This window comes from Lytechinus pictus, chromosome 4 (genome assembly GCF_037042905.1).
Source record: "Lytechinus pictus isolate F3 Inbred chromosome 4, Lp3.0, whole genome shotgun sequence".
NCBI lineage: Eukaryota > Metazoa > Echinodermata > Echinoidea > Temnopleuroida > Toxopneustidae > Lytechinus > Lytechinus pictus.
In genome coordinates this window covers 8,942,395-8,962,292 of record NC_087248.1, presented here as the reverse complement: position 1 = coordinate 8,962,292, position 19,898 = coordinate 8,942,395, and the positions used below count along the sequence as shown (strand labels likewise).

At 36.2% G+C, this 19,898-nt stretch overlaps 1 protein-coding gene across 1 annotated transcript; it reads right to left on the bottom strand.

Moving 5' to 3' along the window:
• Positions 1–475: 475 nt before the first annotated feature.
• On the bottom strand, positions 476–19,254 carry LOC135153948 (acid-sensing ion channel 1-like). The gene is made up of 10 exons (XM_064098902.1): positions 18,743–19,254; positions 17,472–17,639; positions 16,430–16,603; positions 14,839–14,969; positions 12,054–12,241; positions 11,344–11,488; positions 5,212–5,274; positions 4,461–4,614; positions 3,198–3,289; positions 476–605 (listed from the first exon to the last, which is right to left on the bottom strand). Exons 1-10 carry the CDS (start codon positions 18,991–18,993, stop codon positions 481–483), a joined length of 1,491 nt encoding a protein of 496 aa, XP_063954972.1. The 5' UTR covers positions 18,994–19,254; the 3' UTR covers positions 476–480.
• Positions 19,255–19,898: the final 644 nt, after the last annotated feature.

The following is a 19,898-nucleotide window of genomic DNA, read 5'->3' as shown; positions in this document are numbered from 1 at the left end:
AGAATTCATGTATATGTTATATTGGCAAATGTGTCTCCCTTTTCTTTCGTCATTCATCTTCTTCTATTTCTCCCTCTCTCTTTTTCTTTCTTTCTTTCTTTCTTTCTTCCTTCCTTCCTTTCTTTCTCCCTTTCTTTCTTTCTTTCCTTTTTCTTCTTATTTTTCTTCCTCTTTTTCTTCTTCTTCTGTTTTATTTTCTTCTTCTCTATCTTATTCTTATTCTTCTTTTTGTGGTAAATTCTCCCCTTGTTTTTATTTTTCATCATGATCATTATTGTTATTACTGTTATTTTTTTATTGTTTTACTTTTTTCCATTTCATTCCATTTTATATAATCATTATACTTTTATATTCAGTAATTGTTTTAAACATTGTCCACTCCCAGTGGCGGACCGTGACCCGGAGGAGACAAAGCACAGTGCCCCTTCAATGCTTTGTCTCCTCCGGGTCACGGTCCGCCAATGTCCTCTCCTAATAAATCTATTTCTTTACATTCTGAAAACGTAAGGTGTAGGTGTACATCGAATTTCCAAACAGATCCAGAATCTCAAAGACAGTCAAGATGCTCCCACCAAGCCATAGGCCAAGAGAACCACCGATGTCACCTGAAAGGATAAAAAGAACCAGCGAAATACATTCCTTTTTAACTGCATCTGAAATATACATTTCGAAAGGGGAAATTAGTACGTTGATTGCAATGGTCTTCCTGAAATCCACGTAAAAAGTATTTTTCTTACAAATTTGATTTGATAATGCAATGTCTTCGTCCAATGTACATGTACTCTGCAGTAAAATAGCCACATTCTAATGACTCCATTGAAATATATAACAACGATGTTAATGATAATGATGATTACGTCGCCTTACAATCGCTATTCTATCAGAGGTCAAAGAACCGTAATTATCTCGGCTTATATGCGCGGCAATTTTTTTTTATTCATTTATTTTTTACTGAGATTTTCGTTCGTTACTTGGCAAGGGGAGGGTGACACGATCCTCTCTAATTTGCTGCTGTACATTGGAAATTAGAGGGGATTCGAGAAAGATAACCATCCATACCTCATATAGGCGAATGACACTTATTAATAAAGACAGTGGAAATGTGGAATAACACGTGATAGAAAGATTATAAAACGTTATTTTGGAAAGGTCAAGTTAGTTTTTTTAAAGTTAAAGCTAATCGTAGACAAAGCACAACTCAAAGCGACTTCCGCGAACGATCTACGAAGCTTCTAAACTTTCTAGAGCATGTTTTGACGATGCTTGGCACATTTTCCCAGCATAAAATGCAAATTTTGGACTTGACATTCGCATACATCAGTGGGTTGTACATAATTTATAACTGTTTTGTGAAAAATATGCATAACTTTAAATGTCAAAACTTTCATATTTTACTTGCGATTTCAATCAAATTTTCAGCGTTTTGCTTTTTATTTTTCTATATTGATTAGAATCAACATTTTCTGGCGTAGACTTGAGCTCTAACAAAGCCTATATAGAAAGGCGCGATAGCTCAGTCGGTAGAGCGGGGGTTTCGAATTCCGGTGACCCGGGTGCCATTTGGTAAGGCATTCATCCTTATTACCAGGTCCCTCGGAGAGGACCTAAAGCCGTCTGTACTCTGGTTGCTCGCTTACAAGCATTCATGCTTTCTTAGCAACCAGGTTTTAAAATGGTTTGAAAGCAATCTGTCTAATAGGAAACATTATGTGACTATTGATAATTGTAATTCTGAATATGAAAATGTTACGGTAGGCGTACCGCAAGGCTCTAATCTCGGGCCACTTTATTTCTACTTTATATCAATGATCTGCAATATGTTAGCAATATTTTATCAATAATTTTGTTTCCTGATGATACCACTTTATTTTTATCAGGTAATAATTCTGTGGCATTGAACAATTTATTGAATTCAGAATTGGAAAAGTTACAAAGTTGGTTTACTGTCAATAAACTTTATATTAATCAAAATAAAACATGTTACATGATCTTTAAAGTAGGAATTGCAGAATACAAGATAGTGAAATAAATATAAAACTTAATGATGTATTGATAAAGAGAGAAACTAGTACTAAATTTCTTGGCGTAATCATAGACGAAAACCTGAATTGGAAGGAACATATAAATCACATTGCTTTAAAGATATCAAGATCCATTGGAGTTTTTAATAGTTTGAAACACATTTTACCATTGAGAATTTTAATTGAATTATACAATTGCTTGATTTTATCACATCTCGTGTTTTCCAATATTGTATGGGGCAGCTGATCGTCTCAGTCATTACAGAAATTATTTTTATTACAGAAACGTGCAATACGAGTTATTACTAATGCCAATTATTTAGCACATACTCAACCTTAATTTAAGAAATTGAAAATATTGAATATTTATGATATAAATAAATTACAACTTGCATCTTTTATGTTTTCTCACTCTGAATAATTGCTTCCAAATTATTTTAATGAATACTTTGAATATAACATCAACATAAATAAATATAGCACAAGAAATGCCAGTAAAATGTATGTACCTTTTTATCATTATGATTTTTTAAGAACAACTGTCAGTTTTAAGGTCCACAGTCTTGGAATCTCTTGCCAGTAAATATAAATTGTATTTACTTAAGTCTGAATAATTTAATTTACAATTTATTGCCTTTTATGTTGTTTTATGTTGTTAGCTTTGAGTTTGTAATATGTTATTTTGAATTATTTTTTGAAGTGGTGTAAATTCGGGGATTTACCTTGACAGGCCAATGGCCTTTTGTTTATCCCCCACATCCTCCTTACTTCATCTTTACCATAATATGATGTTATGTATAATGTATGTTGTATTGATTTGTAAATATGATATTTTGATGTTTTTAAAGAGATGTGAATAAATTGAATTGAAAAAAAAATCAACACCACCAAGGCTATTCAAAGTAATCATATCAATTGTCGAGAAATCATTCAGTCGAGGGCATCAGTGAAAAAAAGAAACACCTACCTTCTAAAACATAAAAAACGGAAGTCGTTCCTACTGATTTCATTATCAATAAGTTGAATTATAAATAGTTTACGGGCTGTAATTAGCTGAATAGTCACTCATTAAATGTAATTGTAGATTTATGCAATATGTTATAATGTTTGAGTATTAGCTCTCTACAATTTGATTACTTGTTCATATACACATAATATAAGGAATTATAAACTTACAGAGAAAACTGAAGTAGTTGTAATCGATATTCTGAGTGATTTGTTTGATGCTGATCTCCTTGAAGTAAATAGAGACATAACATATGTTATCCCTGAAATAGAAATGTAAAATGTGAAAGAATTGGATAAGAACGATATACATGTACAGTGCTTCCCAGAAGAAAACAAAACCGTAATTAAAATATCATTGATGATTTATCATCACTTATTCACAATAACAATTAATAAGTGATTTATATCTGTAACTTGTAGATCTCCCTTTTCATTCAATGCAAGTATGCTTCATGCATGAACGTGTAACAATTTGAAGAAAGGGCACCAGGAGACATTTGGCAGATGGTATCTGAATTTCAAACAAAGAAAAATCACACTTCCTGAAAGTTCGTCTCAATCAATAAAAATGACTCGGAATAATAAACCTTCATAACCATAGTATTTTTCATATATTTTGTGCATCGTTATCGAAAACAACTTTAAATTGGACCCTTGGCATGGAAATAATGTCTGGTTTGTATTCACAATTTATGTATGATTTTAATCCTTTAAGCATCCCCCTTTTTTTTGGGGGGGGGGGTGGATTGTTGTTTGGGAAGTATTTATGTGGATATATGTGCGAACAGTAGGGACTCTATGATTAGGATGGCATCTTAGAATGACAATCACAATTACATAACATGATCAGCCAGAAGGAAGTATCCTTCTGTAGTCCTACATGCGTGACCGCTACCACATCCCTTGTTTGTGTTTTTTATGATATCATTCAGATAAAACTGTACTGGTTCCGCATGAAGGCAGAATGTGGATATGCAATCATCTGGATACAGGGAGTATTTCAGAGACATGCAGATATTATATTGAGTAAATCTGGACGTTCTACGGTACATTTTGCCCTGGTAAGCGGGGGTGCACCCCAAATATTTACTAGGGAGTGCTGAGTGTGTTACTCATTATAGGCAGCACCACTTGGAAATGTGGTAGGCAGTGGCGGACCGTGACCCGGAGGAGACAAAGCATTGGAGGTGCACAGCTTTGTTCACAAACAATACAGTGCCCCTCCAATCAATTGTCTCCTCCGGGTCACGGTCCGCCACTGGTGGTAGGTATATGTGAAAAAGCAGAAATTTAACTAAAATCACCTTAAATTTTGTCGTGTAAACCCGTTTTTTTTTTAACAATTATGATATTCAATTTGAAGGATTTTTTTGTCCAGGGCCCTGAAAGTATGTATCATGATACGATACATCGTGAATCCCATCTACTCACTTCATATAGTCACCAAGCTGCAATTCAGGGTTGGCGGATTGGTAATATTCGGCTATTAATGGGGTCGGGTATTTGGTGGTTGAGATGGATGGTTTATAGGTGAGGACACGGCAAGCCACGGGACAATCACACGTCCCGTTCTCAACAAAGTCAGCTAAAAATGAAGTGATTAGAGTACAGTAAATATTAGGATGCTTGTTGATGTAATGTGGTATTAAATGCAAGACGAAAATGAGAAAGGTATTAATTTTTCTGACGATTTTTTTATAATCATTTATTTATTTATTTGCTTATTTATTTATGAATACATATATTCATATACATATATTCATATACATATATTCATATACATATATTCATTATTCATTCATTCATTTACTTATTTATTCATTCAATTATTTATCCATTTAGTTATTTATTTATTTACTCATTCATTCATTTCTGTAACAAATTATTCATATATTTGTTCATTTTTTATCTATTTTTTGTCTATTCATATACTTTTTATCAAATTTATTTACAATCTTATTTATTCATTTATTGGGGTGGAATCATCAACCCCAACGCAGAACTGTCCCAACGTCAACTCATCAATCTACTTGAAGTTTTGTATTTTTGTAATATAAGGGGCCTTCGATTTTTATCACGTTACAAATATTCTTATACTGTATATGGGGATGGGGGTATGGAAATTCTGCATGCTGCATTTAATGTGAAGTAATGTGAAAAGGATTAAGTAAAATGTACTTACCGAACGATCTGGACGCACACGTGAAGGTATCCCAAAGAGAGCATTCGTGTGTGTCACTTACATCTATAATATTAAAGACAGGCGAATAAAATGCAAAAAAATGAATAAATTGCTAGTGACCATGCTCCATTATTTCCTCTAAATTACAGAATTTTCTTGTAGAATTGTCCATGCCAACCTCTGTATTTATTCCTGTGACCCACGATTCTGATTCTGATTTTTTTACAGATTGCTGGTACCTATATTGTTCCCCTTACCTAATCATCTCTGCCACTGTATCTATAGTGATTATTGTTTTTACATTATTTTTATATGAAGAAAACCATGTTTATCTGATGTAAGATAGTAAGAATGTACTGCTTGATTTGTCCGTATATTATATACATACATGTACGTACTTTCAAGGGCGACCTCCGAGACTTAATTTATGCAAGCGTATTCTGTTTGACCTCCTGACCTTTTTCTCGAACTTGCAGTGTTTCCAAATGTATGAGATTGATGGTCCATATTTGGCAGGATCTCGGATTGGATGGAACCACTTAGCTGAGGGTTTCCTTCCCTTTTCTTTACGTGCGGGTGTGTGTGTGTGTGTCGTATATGAGGGCGGTCTTTTTTGTTTCTATCTCTGCGCTTCCCTCTTGAAAACTTTTAGATAATTATAATGTTATATCTGCCTTTTTTTATTGTAATGTTTCATGATTTTATGCTTTTTCATCATACTAATCATTTGTAAATATTGTGATTGTTATGATTTATTTCAATAAAAACTTAAATAAAAAAAATTAAATAAAAAAATGAAAAAAATAAAAATAAAAAAAATGAATAAATTGAATAAAACGAAAAACTTTTCCAACAGCTATATCGGCTAGATGTGAAATTTTGCAATGATATTTCTAATCGATCGTTGCACCTGAATATACAATGTTTATAAATCTCTCTAGACACGAATACATTTTTGGTGGGTTACATATGGAACTCTTCCCCAAATTGGGATCTATTAATGTGCAAAATGTCACCCCATATCAGGATGCCACCGTGCCTGGCCGTCCGCTTCGCCAAATTTTCAAGTGGTTACAGAATTCTTCTGCGATGCATCTAATCAGAGTCAGTGATTTCTCATTCTACCTTTAAATCCGCAATAATTAATTGGCACAAACAGGGAAAAATGGTGGATCGTGTGTATGGGGTACTGACAGCCTCAAAACACAAATCTATATAATTACAACGTTTGGTTGGTTGTTACTTGTATATAACGATTTGCAAAAAAGGCTTACTGAAATAGTAACGAAAATGACTTTCTTTGCCAAACGACCTTATTCCCCAAATAAAACTAAGAAACAAACCACTTTTCTTACAAGGACTCTACCTAAACTAATTAGACAAGCGTAGCAAATTATGCAATTATTTTGGTGATTCAGAGACCCATCAACACGTAAGATTTCTACGCAGTGTGTTCCCAGACCCTATAAACTCTATTTACGAGCAATTTCGCAAGCAAAACAGTTTCACTGTCATTACACGTATACATTATTACACACACATACACAACACACAAAAACACAAACGAGAAAAGGCATTTTTTTTCATTGCCGAGCTACGGAGCCTTTAAAGTGCCATCGACTTGACGACTTGGCGAGATACTTTATCTTGCCAAGTTGACTTATAAAAAGTTAAAAAGTTATATGTCAACATGGCGAGATATTTTATCTTTCCAATTAAGCAAGGTTTCCACTTTGGCGAGTTAACATCGCGAGTTATGGCGAGTTATAGCGAGTTACCAAAATGAGGCACTCGCGATAACTCGCATAAAGCTAACCATGAAACTCGGGATAACTCGCGACAACTCTGCATGGCTCGGCGGAGCTCGTTCAAGCTCGGGACAACTCTCCTTGAAGTCGTGAACAGTTTCAAATTTTTTCAACATGTTCAAACGTGATGGTAACTCGCTGTAACTCGTGCTGAACTCACGTAAACTCGTTATATACTCGCAGTACTCGAAAAAACTCGTAAGAAGCTCGAGATAAACTCGTAATAACTCGCCACATCTGAGCATACGCGAGTGCGTTCCGAGTTTTCAAGAGCGAGATACGAGCATTCCGATCGTTTTACGAGTCAAGTGGAGGTGCCCACGATATTAACGCGACTTCAGATCGAGCACCCCGAGTTACAGCGAGTTTCGTATGAGTTCATTCCGAGTGCGTTGCAAGTGCTCACTGACATGCCAGCCGAATGATAAATATCCAGTGATCTATATTTTCCCACACATAAACCCCTCAAAAAAAGTAATTTCACACAATGCATATTTGACATCATTTAAAAGATCATTCAATTCTCTTTACAATGATACCATGCTTGTTATGATCATGCCATCACGAAAAGAGCAGGATTCAAAAGTGTTGGATGAAGTCTGAATTTAAAAGCTGCAAAACGAGCAAAATTTTTTTGGAAATCTGAGTTTGGCCATTATTTCTCCCAACTCCCAATTTCACACAATGCATATTTGATATCTTTCAAAAGATCATTTGATTTTCTTTAAAATGATACCATGCGTGTTATAATCATGCCATCAAAAAAAGAGCAAAATTCAAAAGTGTTGGATGAGGTCTGAATTAAAAAGCTGCAAAACGAGCAGAAATATTCATGCTTCTTCATATTTTATGTTTTGTTGTGGTTTATGTAGTGATGGCTTGTTTATTTGTTATGTGTTTGCTTGTGAAGAGGTGTGTTTGATTCCATTTTAATGTTGATGTTCAAGTGCATGAAAACAACTGAAAGAAACCGCTGAGAAACTCACTCATCACTATGGAAGAAAAGAACAGTGACTTTCAATATTGTGTCATTTTGCAACTTTTTGAATGTTGACCTTGCCCCACATTTCAAGGCACTGCACCTCCATGTGAGCCATAATCATATCATGTAAAGTATCATTTTAAAGAACATTAAATGATCTATTCATAGATATCAATTACACATTTATATTTACTAAAACCGAGGAGGGGTTATCGATCAAATTCAGATTTCCAAACCTTTTTTGAGGAGTTTATTTTAAAATGAGAGCACATTTTAACTGACCCACGCATGTACTACGTACTTTTAAAAAGGCTGTTGTCACTGCATTATTACAACTACCAACAAATAAGGAGAGAAATATGCCTCAACCCAAGAGATTTAAGAGTTGTCGCCATTCAGGTAGGGAAACACCGAAAGAAGATGTCATTCAAACAAGGGTAGAAGTAGAAGAAGTGCAGGAAGAGACAATTGAAATGGAATAGGATGTCAATGACGAGCAGAGCCAGGTAAAAGAACAAGACACCAAACTAGACCAAGTGGAGCGCCTCTGGCAGTCTCACCTACATCAAATAACCCCAATTGGCCAAAGTCCATTGACCCTGAATGACCTTTGACCTTAGTCATGTGACTTGAAACTCAAGCAGGATGTTTAGTAATACTTTAATAACCTTATGTCCAAGTTTCATGAACTAGGTTCATATATTTTCTAAGTTACGATGACATTTCAAAAACTTAACCGTAGGTCAAGAACTAGGTCTATATACTTTCTAAGTTATGATGTAATTTAAAAAACTTTTAACCTTCGGTTAAGAATTGGTGTTGACGCCGCCGCCGCGGCGGTCCGCCGCCGGCATCCATCTTTGAGTGCCAAAAATGTGAATTTCCCGACCCTTGGTCGTATGAAACTCTTATCACTCGTAACAAAATCTTGATAACTCGTTCATAGCTCGCTTTAAGTCGTGTAAAGGTCACTGCAACGCATACTAAGCTCGGTCTGACTCGTTTCGCGCTCGGTTTACTCGTACAGCGAGCGTAGTGAACTCGATGTTGAGTCTTTTGTCACTCAAGCAATTTCCAGAAAAAAATGTAAATTTCACGCGAGCTTGTGCGAGTTAAGGCGAGTTAGAGCTCGCGCAGCTCGCTATGACTCCCAACTCCAACTCGCCAAAGTGGAAACCTTAATTGCTTAATTTATAAAAAGTTATATGTCAACTTGGCGAGATATTTGGACTCTCGCCGGGCCTTGGACACTTCATATCTTGCCATGTCGACATATAATGTTTTATAAGTCGACTTGGCAAGATAACGTATCTCGCCATGTCGACATATAACTTTTATAAGTCGACTTGGCGAGATACCGTATCTCGCCATGTCGACATTATAAGGTTATTATGTCGACATGATTAAGTATCTCGCCAAGTCGTCAACTCGATGGCACTTTAAAGGCTCCGTATCGAGCAGGTTGAACTTTCCGAGCACATTGATAAGGATGAATAGGAACCGAGACTATACGCCAGGTTCAAACTCGCACTCAAACAAGCCGCAGCGGGCCTGGACAGGCGCGGTGGCGAGTGAAAGGTGCAACTACATGTATGCTCGAATCTGTCTTCTTATCTATATCTTTTTTCATATTCCGCGTATTGAGATATTGCTGTCCAATTTCTAAACAGGTTAATCGTATAATTAATCGCAAATTATAGTCAATCTAACACAGAGTGGTAATTTGACCAATCGCCAACATAATTATGAAAATGGGTGCCTCATGTTATTTCACATGCGTTTGTCAAAAGTGGACATAAATGGCGCTATACAATATTTGTCCGCGGACTGTCCCTTTAAACGAGAACGAAACCTGTGGAACAACTTTGCCTTAGGGCCTATATGAGGGAGAAAAATATATGATAAATCAAAGTGTGGGTAAAATTGAACAAACAATAAGAAAGCTATGAGCATTTGAATGTCGAGAATACTAATCATATGGAAATCATCCCATTGACAATATAAGGTGTGACGTCACACAATGTACAACTCTCCCATTTGGATCGCGAAATATTCCAAAAAACATATCTTTGTTCAATCTAATGATAGGACAAACGATTCAGCCATGATGTACTTTCGTGAAACCGGTTGGTCTGTAAATATCCCCCATTATTTAAAGAGAATCTTGCGATAGACTACACTGTTAAAAAAAAAACCTGATTTTACAGAAAAAAAGACAATTTTGCAGAAAGCAATAACAGAATCATTCTGTAAATTCATAAAACAGGAATTTTTCTGCAATTTAACAGAACAGGTCTGTTTAAAAAGGGAAAAAGGGTGTTTTATTAAAGGAAATTTGTAAGGTTCCATACACAAAATACCAATATCCTGTAAGATTACGCAATCTGGTAAGATTACAGGTGTTCTCGAGACTCTGCTGCAGGAACTTCTTTTATTTTAAGGATGAATTTTCTAACAGTGTAGATGAAACTTCAAAATAAATTTGGAAAGAAATTTTAAGTGATCATGGACTAAATTAATCATAGTAATGGGTGAAGTTGTACATGCGTGACATCTTGGTAATCACAGATATTGGTCGCATTGTCAACGGGAGGATCGGGTAGGATCTACACAGGCGCGGATCCAGGGGGGTGCCCCCCCCCCTTGAGAAGCAAAATTAACGAAATATTCTTAATTTGTGGTTAAAAACCTTTTTTTCTTTTGTTTTCGGGTACGAAATATTCTTAATTTGTGGTTGAATTTTTTTTGCTTGTCAAAAGTTTCCTCCGCCAAAATTTGCCCTCCCCCCTTATGGAAAATCATGGATCTGCCCCTGGAACTACACATCATTGCTGATCTAAATGTTCAAATGTAATATCATTCACTTTATTTCCTCAAATTTTCAATGTTCGGTTCCTTTCATTTTGCTCTTTTTAACTTGATTTAAGAGTTTCATTCTCTTTTAAGTTGGCTTAAGCCCAGCGCACACTATGCGATCCGATGCGACGCATTTTTTCTGTTTTACTAAATCGCATTTTACAATGTGAAATTTCCACACAAAAAAATAAATTATTTGTTCGGAATAATAAAAGCATAATTTTGCTTTGCGGCAAGCCCTGTGGTCTGATTAAAGTCAGATTGGCGTGAAGTCGCAGCCGATGATGACATCATTACGACTTGGATTTGAATTTGTGATTATTCTTACAGGGAGCCTCGATCTAGACTAAATTTCGATTTTAGTAGTCCTAACTCTGAACGCTAAGATTTTATTGGTTGTAATGTTAATATCAAATGTTATTACCGTTTCTTTGAAATTCAGATCGCAACAAATCGCATAATGTGCACCGGGCTGTGAAAACTCACTAAATACTCCACAGCTTGAGCATCCACAAGTATTGACAGAAAAATTGGCCATGCACTCGAGATAACACTCGGCGTATCCGTAGCGATCAAAATACTTCAGTTGTTTGTCGTGGCACAATCCGTAAGGGGGTTCCTGGTTCAAAGCCTATTAAAAGCAATATAAGGGTGAGAGAAAAAGTAACGCATCAAGATAATAAAAAACAAATTAACATCATTAAATATGCCTAGCCCTATATACGTTATGACTGGAAACTTAATACTATTTTAACCTTATTTGAGTAGTATTATATCACTACATGTATCTTACTCCCTTTCTTCAGTACTATTCGATCAAAATGCGACATTATTCGAAATCAATTTGAACGGACAATATATTGGCAATGACCATTCAAGTACCTACTGCCAATGGTGGCAGAAAGAGTTACATTTTGAAATATGTAAATGCAACACAATAAATCATAATTGTAACTCCAAGCCCGCAGCTGCGTAGTATATGACTCGAGCAACACGAATCTGATTTGGGCAATATAAGCTGGATCTCCATTTTAAGGGAGTTAATGTACATTTGTTATGCTATGTATAGTACATGTCACATTTATTACTAAAATAGTTTTAGTCATGCATGTGCAGCAGAAGCTGCCGAGGGTGTAGAATGGTTGCACTACGTTTAAAGTCACATGACAACATTGTGAATTATAACACGGTGTTACCTCTATCACTTCAACCCCAATATGGCTATGGGTGCCGGGTGCTATCCCAAAGCCTTGGTCTTCTATGAGTGGTTGTGAACCGTATTCATATATAACAATCTGGAACCCGGATGACTGCCGGAAAGATAGATTCCAAAAGTATTCCGCTGCCTCGACATTTAACTGAAGCTGCAAGCCACTGAGAGCACCTGAAATAAGAAGGGGGCACTATTATATATACTTTGAGCATTGTTACCAGAGGCGTCATGAGCCTTAAAAACAAATGAGGGGGCTGGATATGGCGTATCGGGACATTTTTATTACAAAAAATCAAATATTTGTGACAGATTTTGACATAATTTTCAGAAAATAATATCATATTTCACCTTTCTAATTTTCCATGTATTTCCTTTTCTCTTTTTTTTTTTGTTCATGACAAATTTGGAGGGGGAGGAGCGCCCAAAGCCCACTGTCTGTACGCCACTGATTGTTACCATGGTAGTTTCTGTTGGATGGCAAAATATTACCACAATGGCATACTTTTTACGCAACGGGCCCCAGTGGCGTAACGGGCCAAAATCAATGAGGGGTCACAAATGCTGTATTCAGTGTTGCCCAATTCTTTCAGTAAGCTGTGAGCGAGCGGACTGGACGAGATACAAAGAATGCAATACACCGTGGTTCCAAACTTCTAAACACATGAACATATCAGGTGACGCTGAAATAACCACTAACTACTAAACGTTTAAAGCAATGATACATATCATTTGTCTTCTTTTACTCGAAGTGTTTTACTTTATAAAGTTCAACTCTGAGTATATAATTGATTTTGGTGACTTTTCGATTTTCAGGGATCAGTGTAGAAGGTACAACGAAAGTTGCAATATTGAAAGTACGAGAGATGACCAGGGCGGGTGGGCCTAACTCCAGGCCTTCGTAGTACTACACTAAAATGATAAATGTACGAATCAACAGTTCCCCGAGTTAAAGGTAAAGTCCACCCCATATAATGTTGATTTCAATCAATAGAGAAAAATCAAACAAGCATTACGCTGAAAATTTTACCAAAATCAGATGTAAAGTAAGAAATATACGACAATTTATAGTTTCGCTTATTTTTCACAATAATTATATGCACAACTCAGTGATATGCAAATCCCTCACTCACTATTTCTTTTGTTTTTATTGTTTGAATTATACAGTATTTCACATTTTACAGATTTGACAATAAGGGCCGACTTGACTGAATCATAAAATGTTAAAACAATGGAAATAAGGAGGAATAAAACTTTTTTTCACATGACAATGGTGAGAAAATTTGAATATTTCATTTAATAAAACCCAACACAAATGAGAGTGATGTCATCAGTCCCCTTATTTACCGACTTACCGACCAGTATGTGAATAAAACTGCTTTGTGAAATTAAGCGGAACTTAAAAATGTCATAATTTTCAAATGTTATGCTTGTTGGATTTTTTTCTTTTTATTCAAATCAACTGTGTTGTTGCAATCTAAAAATATGAAGAGCTAATTTAGCTCTTAAAAAGCGTGTATAGTGACTGCCAGTGGCGTACCTAGGATTTTCCACAGGGGGGGGGGGCAAAACCGTCCGCCAAAAAAATTGACAAGCAAAAAAAAAGTCTTCAAGCTCGTCAGGGGGGCAATAAAGGTCTTCAAGCTCGTCAGGGGGGCAGACTGCCCCCCCCGTAGGTACGCTAGTGGTGACTGCACTTCGGAGTGCTGATTTGTCTAGTTCAAATTTGAACGAGAAAAATCAGCACTCCGAAGTGCAGTCATTACACACGCTCTTTAAGAGCTAAATTAGCTATTCGTAGCTCTTCGTTTTTTTAGAGTGTGGGGTGGACTTATCCTTTTATAATTAAGCAACTATATATGATTTGTTTAGTGAGATTTGATTATGAATTAAAAAAATTCCTATATATATATATATATATATATATATATATATATATGTACATATATACATACACACACACACACACACACACACATATATATATGTATATGTATATATATAAATATATATATACATATACACGTATATATATTTATATATACATATATGTGTATGTATACATATATATTTATATATTTATATATATATATATATAAATTTATAATTTGTCATGTATAATTTCTCACATTTGTATAATTTGTCCCATACATGTACTGTATCTTAGCAATAGCTTTGATCCAGCTGTCTAATACTCACATACGCCCGACGAAGGAAAGTTAATTGGTGGTGTCGAAAATCTGTTTATCTGACGGTCAATCAGATCAGGGTCGCGCTAGCCACTAACCCGTCTCTGTGGTCTAGTGGTTAAGGCACCGGCGTTCAAAACTGGGGGCCCGGGTTCGATTCCCGGCAGAGACATTTGTTCGGCATCACCAATTTTTCCAAAGGGTAGATAGCTCTGGGGAACCTTGATTGGAAGCTACGCCTACCATTGTTCTCTTCATTCATTTCTTTCACAACATATTTAAATACAAAGAGTTGCCAAAGCTGTTGTACATGCATAATTTCTGACATTTATATATGAATATATATATATTTATATATTTCTATCACTTACAATATTAATTTACTATGCTTATGTATTTGATCTATTTTTTGTATATACATGTGTATTTCAAACGTACATATTTTGTTGTTTTTTAATGCCGGGAAAAGAATAAATGAATTGAATTGAATATATACATATACATATAAATGTATATACACACACACATATATATATATATATACATGTATATAAGCATGCGTGCGTGTGTGTGTGTGTGTACCAGGGCGTTTGATAAGTAAAGGTGGATTCCCACTCTCCGCGTCGTTAAAGACAGTGCAAAGGCCGAAGTCGGTAATCTTTGTCGAGAAGTAAGTGTCACGATCAAGAACTCTCGTCTTCCCAAAGATAGCCCTAGACAAGCGATGACCAAAACAAAAATGTAAAAGTTAGTTTTATTATATGTACAAGAATTATATTTAGTCTAATCTGCATGGAATAAGAAGGCAATGTGGGGAAAATAAAAACTCTCTAAGAACAAACAGCCTTGAAAAGTAAGTGTGTCAGATGTCAATCTGTCTGCAGATTGAATGGGAACAAGACGAAGAGGGTGTAGTCGAAAATTAGACAAGTGGAACGCCTCTGGCAGTCTCGCCTGCATTACGCGATTCGATATAGCAGCAGTGCTATTTGAAAACAGCTATTGAATAATTATTCACAAATGAAAACATTCATAATAAAATACTATGTCCTTTGACCCAAAATGACCTTAGACCATGATCATGTGATCTGAGATGTGTGCAAACAATAATTTATACCTGATTACCGTTATGGCTATGTTTCATGAACTAGATCCATAAACTTTCTAAGTTATGAGGCCAAATCAACAAATACCCTGAACATGACCAAAGATCTTTGACCCTAAATGAATTTTGACCTTGATCATGTGACCTGAAATTCGCATGGGGTGTTCAGTGATACTTGATTACTCTCATGATAAAGTTTTATGAACTAGCTTTATATACTTCTTAAGTTATGATGACATCTAAAAAAGTAACCTTAGGTTAAGATTTCGATATTGATTCCCCAACATGGTCTAAGTTCATTGACCCTAAATGACTTTCATCCTTGATCAAGTGACCTGAATCCAAGGCAGGATCTTTAGTATTACTTGATTACCTTTATGTTCAAGTTTCATGAACTAGGTCCATATACTTTCTAAGTTATGATGTAATTTGAAAAACTGAACCTTAGGTTAAGATTTTGATGTTAACGCCGCCGTCGGAAAAGCGGCGCCTATAGTCTCGCTCTGCTATATGCAGGCGGGACAAGAAATATATATATGTAATTTGCGGGGCCTACTCAGGGGCGGATCCAGCTTTTTATAAAGGGGGGGGGTTGGGGTGGTATGCGAGGGAGCGTAGCGACCGAGTCCAAGCGAGCGGAGCGAGCGAGGGGGGAGGGTGTGGGAGGGGGGTGTCCCCCCTCCCACAGTAGGGAAAATTTTTGAAAATCTGTGTGTGAAAAAGCTGATGGGGGGGGGGGGGCAAGGGACTCTGTGACATTTGTTCGCCCAACCCCCCCCCCCCCTCCCCCAAAAAGAAATAATAATAATAATAATAAATGAAATAAATACATAGAAATAGAATAAAATAAAATTACAAGTTAAAAAAAAAAGATAAGATTTAAAAAAATGGTCCCCGGATTTTTTTTTTTGGGGGGGGGTTGCAACCCCCCAACCCCCCCTCTAGATCCGCTTCTGCTACTGTACTGCCTAGGACATAAACTCATGGTTTCGGGGGGGGGGGGTGACCAAGGAAAGGTCTAATACTCTCCTATAAATAATAACCTCGCAATAATTATTCGATACTTACAAATCAACTGTTTGCTCAAGCTGATGTCCGTAGCTGGTGAAAATCTCGGAAAGTGTGTGATTGCTTAATAGTGGGTAAAATGGACTCGAAGTATCCATAGTCTTGATAGAATGATAATCGAATGTGTATGTCTCCAGAAAATCTCCCAGTTCTGTACCCTCTACCATGGAACGTCTATGTGAATAATCATGAAATAAATTAGAGACTGATCAAAAGTATTATGAAAAGGAGAATAAAATTTCAATGTGATGAAAAACAACTACGTCTTTATTGATGTTACTAATCAGATTATGATGGAGAGTTTTCGCTAATCACTCAGCAGACACTTTCTGGAACATTGAGAATCTATTGTCAAAAGCCCATTGTGGCAAAGCAACCTTTGTCGAAAATCGGTGAATCAAAACATTAGTGTCGTCATGGCTAAGCAATGATTGTAGAACATTTTTTCTACGATTGATTGCATTGACTATGTGTACAATCAATCGTAAAAATCATGCGTACGATCAATCGCTAACCTTTGTGTTACGGGACCCAGGACTGCAGACAAACAACATATATGCACTATTTCCTCCGGTCCGAATATCTGATACGATATGCTATCAAAGTTCACCTATTTTCGCTCTATCTGTTCAATGTGATTTGACGGGCATTTTCAATAGATTTTCATTGTTCCAGAGAGCGTTTGCAAAGTGTATTGCGAAAACACTCTAGTATCAGAAGACGAAGACGTCGAAAGGAAGAAGGGGCGGGGAAGATGATGGGTGAGGGGCAGAAGAAGAAGAATAAGAAGAAGAAAAAGAAGAAGAAGAAGGAGGAGGAGGAGGACAAGGACATGAAGGAAATGATGATAAAGAAAGAAAGACAGGAAGAAAGAAAGAAAAAAAAAAAAAAAAAAGGAAGAAAAAAAAAAAAGTAAAAAGGAAGAAGACAAGAAAGGAAGAAAAAAAAGAAAAAAGAAAAAAGGAAGAAAAGAAAAAAAAAGGAGCAAAAGAATTGTTATGAAGTAATGAAAGTCTATAATTTGTGTTTTGATGAAACCTACTTTAACTGATTGTAGTTGCAAATTGCCACTGTTGGGAAGGGAAGGCTCTCTGTATAGTTTTGATATACATCCACACTTGTAGGATTTCTTGACAGGTGTTTTGCTCTATCGGTAATTTGTATAAGCAGAAGGACGAAAGCTGCCATGATCAAGAAAAGCCAAAATAACCTGGAAAGACAGATATCCATGATAAGAATTGGGTAATCAGAGTCAAAGGAAGATGGTAAATCGAATTCAGAAAAAATAGCTGAATCTCTAAATGTAGATATATTCCACTGGAATTATTATTTCGTGAACGATTTCGCGAATGACACTTCCACGGACTCTCATTAAAACTATACATATTATTACTATTTAATAGGCCTACTTCAAGCGGCCGACCGATCCCTATACTACTACTACTACGACTACTATTAGTATTGCTACTACTGCTACATGCACTATATACTACTACTACTACTACTACTACTACTACTACTACTACTACTACTACTACTACTACTACTACTACTACTACTACTGCTGCTGCTGCTGCTGCTTCTACATGTATTACTACTACTACTACTACTACTATACTACTACTACTACTACTTATATTACTTCTACTACTACTACTACTACTACTACTACTACTACTACTACCACAACACCAACTACTACTACTACTACTACTACTACTTCTACTACTACTACTACTACTACTACTACTACTACTACCACAACACCAACTACTACTACTACTACTACTACTACTTCTACTACTACTACTACTACTACTACTACTGCTGCTGCTACTACTACTACTACTAATGCTACTACTGCTACTACTATAACTACTACTACTTCTACTATTACTACTACTACTACTACTACTACTACTACACTGGACAATAGTTGTGTAATGACACAAGAAGAAGAAGACCACTACTACTTTTTGTTACTTTTACTACTATATACTCCTACCACGACCATGACAATTAAAATTTGACAGAACTAGGATCCATCCGCAGGCTGATCAATGCTAAAACTTTGGGATCTTGATATTAATGTTAATGGTGATGTTAAAGTCATCTTTGCTTAACAACAAGATGGGAAGTAATACAAGGCGCTCTCTATCGAAAACACAAGCTACAAACGCCCATACATATGCGTACACAGTCTTGAACACCGGGATACACACGCACACACACACACACACACACACGCATCCCCCACACACACCCCACATGCCAGCACATTAATAAACCAATATGGTTTTCACTAGATCTTACCGTCTAAGTTTCATTTCGGCGGGATTGAAGACATATTTTAATCCCCCGATCCCGATCGCTTCGGGAACTGACTTGTAGAAGAAGGCCAACCAGGACACCCGGTCCCTGTATTTCATGCTCAGAGGGATGTCTACATGAAAATCCTTGAATCCAGGCTTAGTTAAGCCACTAATCGCTTTAAGTCCAGGTCCATCTGAGAAGGCCCTGGGCCCACCTGCAAAAGGTGACACCTGGACTTGCTGTAACGGCATGATATAGGCCTACTGCAGGTCGACGCATCAGTAACCCGGTCGGCTTTGAAATGGATTGAAGGGTTTTCTTCTTGATCCGCTGATGGTTATGATAGCAGTATTATCAAGAAGAATCTAAATAATACTTGTTCGATTGAACCAGTATTGAGGATACTAAACCAAGTCGCGATTGCATGTAATATTGTAATTATTAACAACCCCGATCTCAAGGCATGTCAGCGCAAGCCTTGAAACCTTAAAAAGAATACATTGTTCGGATGAATAAAGCGTTCGTTACAAGAGTACCATTAAAATGAGATCTGAAAGCTATTACAAAATGGACTAAAATTACTTAAAAGATATCTCTGTCATCCTCTAAGTGATATTGCGCACATTTATATTTTTTCATTTAAACGAAACGACGACGATTCTAATTCATGTTCTGTCTTCGCGGAGCTATTGCATGACAGATGTATTATGGGAAGCACTTAATTTGTTTACTTATTAAATTGAAGCAAAATTTAAAAAGCTAAACGTCCATTATATCATTTACACGCAGTGTTTACATTAAATACGGTTTCAACTTGCAATTAGGGGTGGCAATATAAATTAGCAACTGTATGCGAATGATGGAGATCAGATCTGGTAAAGTATGATAAAAAAAGGCTAATTGAAATTCAGACAAGAATCCAAATTATAATGGTTTAATATATGGAAGCATAAACAAAATCTAGAGGTAAAGATAAATCATCTCGTCATGTCAACACATTGTAGAAAAGATGAACAGATGAGCATTTCATCATCATTATGTTGTCAGATAAAATATGTCAACTTTCTTTTGAATTTCATTGCTGACAAGCACTGTTACCATGGTCACTGTCGGATAAACAGGGCTTGTCGAGAAAAAAAAACGCTCGGCACGTCTT

Coding starts and splice junctions, on each gene's coding strand:
- LOC135153948 (XM_064098902.1), bottom strand. CDS start 18,993: ATGCCGTTACAGCAAGTCCAGGTGTCACCTTTTGCAGGTGGGCCCAGG. Junction 11,489..12,053: donor TTGGGGTTGAAGTGATAGAG/GTAACACCGTGT, acceptor TGCTTTTAATAG/GCTTTGAACCAGGAACCCCC. Junction 4,615..5,211: donor GTGTGCGTCCAGATCGTTCG/GTAAGTACATTT, acceptor CTTCATTTTTAG/CTGACTTTGTTGAGAACGGG.